The sequence below is a fragment of the Triticum urartu genome, chromosome 5 (assembly GCF_003073215.2).
Source record: "Triticum urartu cultivar G1812 chromosome 5, Tu2.1, whole genome shotgun sequence".
NCBI classification, from domain to species: domain Eukaryota; kingdom Viridiplantae; phylum Streptophyta; class Magnoliopsida; order Poales; family Poaceae; genus Triticum; species Triticum urartu.
In genome coordinates this window covers 412809654-412811364 of record NC_053026.1, presented here as the reverse complement: position 1 = coordinate 412811364, position 1711 = coordinate 412809654, and the positions used below count along the sequence as shown (strand labels likewise).

The following is a 1711-nucleotide window of genomic DNA, read 5'->3' as shown; positions in this document are numbered from 1 at the left end:
CTGAAATGCAACGGCGGAAAAATTCCCGCGCTATTTTCTGCTACCGCGCGCTCCAAACCGCACCCCGCCGATCCGCGCTTCCTCCGGTCAACCAATAGCAGCCAACCTCTTCCCATCCAACGGCTGAAGCCATCGCCCGCACACTTCACGCGGATCAGTCCCGAATCCGACGGCTCGCGCACCATCCCCCCTCCCTCCCAGCAGCCAGCAAACGCTATATATAATCCCCTCCAGCAGCCTCCCACCAATCCAAACCAATTCGGCTGCATCCCTCCCAGAGAAAAATCCCCAATTCCTTCGTCCTCCTCCTCGCGAGACGCGCACAGCAGAGCCGAGAGGGAGAAGATGTCCGGGCGCGGCAAGGGCGGCAAGGGGCTGGGCAAGGGTGGGGCGAAGCGCCACCGGAAGGTGCTGCGGGACAACATCCAGGGGATCACCAAGCCGGCGATCCGGCGGCTGGCGCGGAGGGGCGGCGTGAAGCGCATCTCCGGGCTCATCTATGAGGAGACCCGTGGCGTGCTCAAGATCTTCCTCGAGAACGTCATCCGCGACGCCGTCACCTACACCGAGCACGCGCGCCGCAAGACCGTCACGGCCATGGACGTCGTGTACGCGCTCAAGCGCCAGGGCCGCACCCTGTACGGCTTCGGCGGTTAGGGGATGGCTAGCTTGGCTTCAGTGTGTCTATCAGGTCGCCGCTCTGCGAATGCTCGTGCTTGTGGTTTAATTTAAAATGCTTGTTATGAGAAAATGCTACCTGGATTTGTTTCTCTGTTCAATATCGTCAGTCCGGTCACAACTTCTGATTTGCTACCGTTTGAGTTTGTGAAATTCTTTTCATTCGGTTCTCCGAAGCTAACTTGGCAAATTTGTGATCGGGATTTATCTACCATTTGCATTTTTGCATCTCTAGATTGTAATATGAAACTCTGAAACTGAATTGCAGCGTGGTTTTCTCGTGAGGATGCTCATAGGTCATAGCTGCATTTTTCTGAAAGCTGCTACTGGAACTGTGCTCTGACGCTACGAAAGCATTTACTCTGTAATAGGCAACATCTCTGAGACAAAACTTCCTGCTGCAAGCTCCGGTGGTGGCATGAAAAGTTATTTTGTCACAAGTGTTACAATAAAATAAAATAAAAATCCAGTAAAGAAAAAGGAAATATTTTTTTTGGTTAATGCGGCTGGCATACAGAACTTGACCTGTTCTGGCACCAATGGTTGCCTTTAGAACGACACAGTATTTCTTCTCCTTGTTTTGCTAATTTTGTAAATCTAAGCAACATAAGATTTGCACACTACTTAGTCAAGAAATCACAGTATTTTGGTATTTCAGCATTAACAACTTCAATTTCTAGTATTCAGGTTATATAAAGTGATTTCAGAATGGGAACTGTTGGAGTACAAGACTAGGGAGGTGTGGGTGATTCCTTGTCCATAATCTTTCTTTTTTTGCATCGAACTAGGGAGCTTTGTTACTTAAGTAACATTCGATTACAATCTCCCGAAGGCAACTAACAAGCAACGCTGGACTTTGATGAAGACAACTCTGCCACATCTAATGTACAAGCGAGCTGGGCACATTGATGAGCGGGGACATTCACTGTTCTCCCGACATGAGTAACCGAAAAGGAAGCAAAACTAGGTACTATCTCCTGCAATTCCTTCAAGATAGGTGTTACAATCGAGCGAGAATTGTTGCACGAATTCA

At 49.2% G+C, this 1711-nt stretch overlaps 1 protein-coding gene across 1 annotated transcript; it reads left to right on the top strand.

Moving 5' to 3' along the window:
• Positions 1-255: 255 nt before the first annotated feature.
• Positions 256-779, top strand: LOC125556106 (histone H4). Its single transcript, XM_048718899.1, has one exon. It carries the CDS (start codon positions 346-348, stop codon positions 655-657), a length of 312 nt encoding a protein of 103 aa, XP_048574856.1. The 5' UTR covers positions 256-345; the 3' UTR covers positions 658-779.
• Positions 780-1711: the final 932 nt, after the last annotated feature.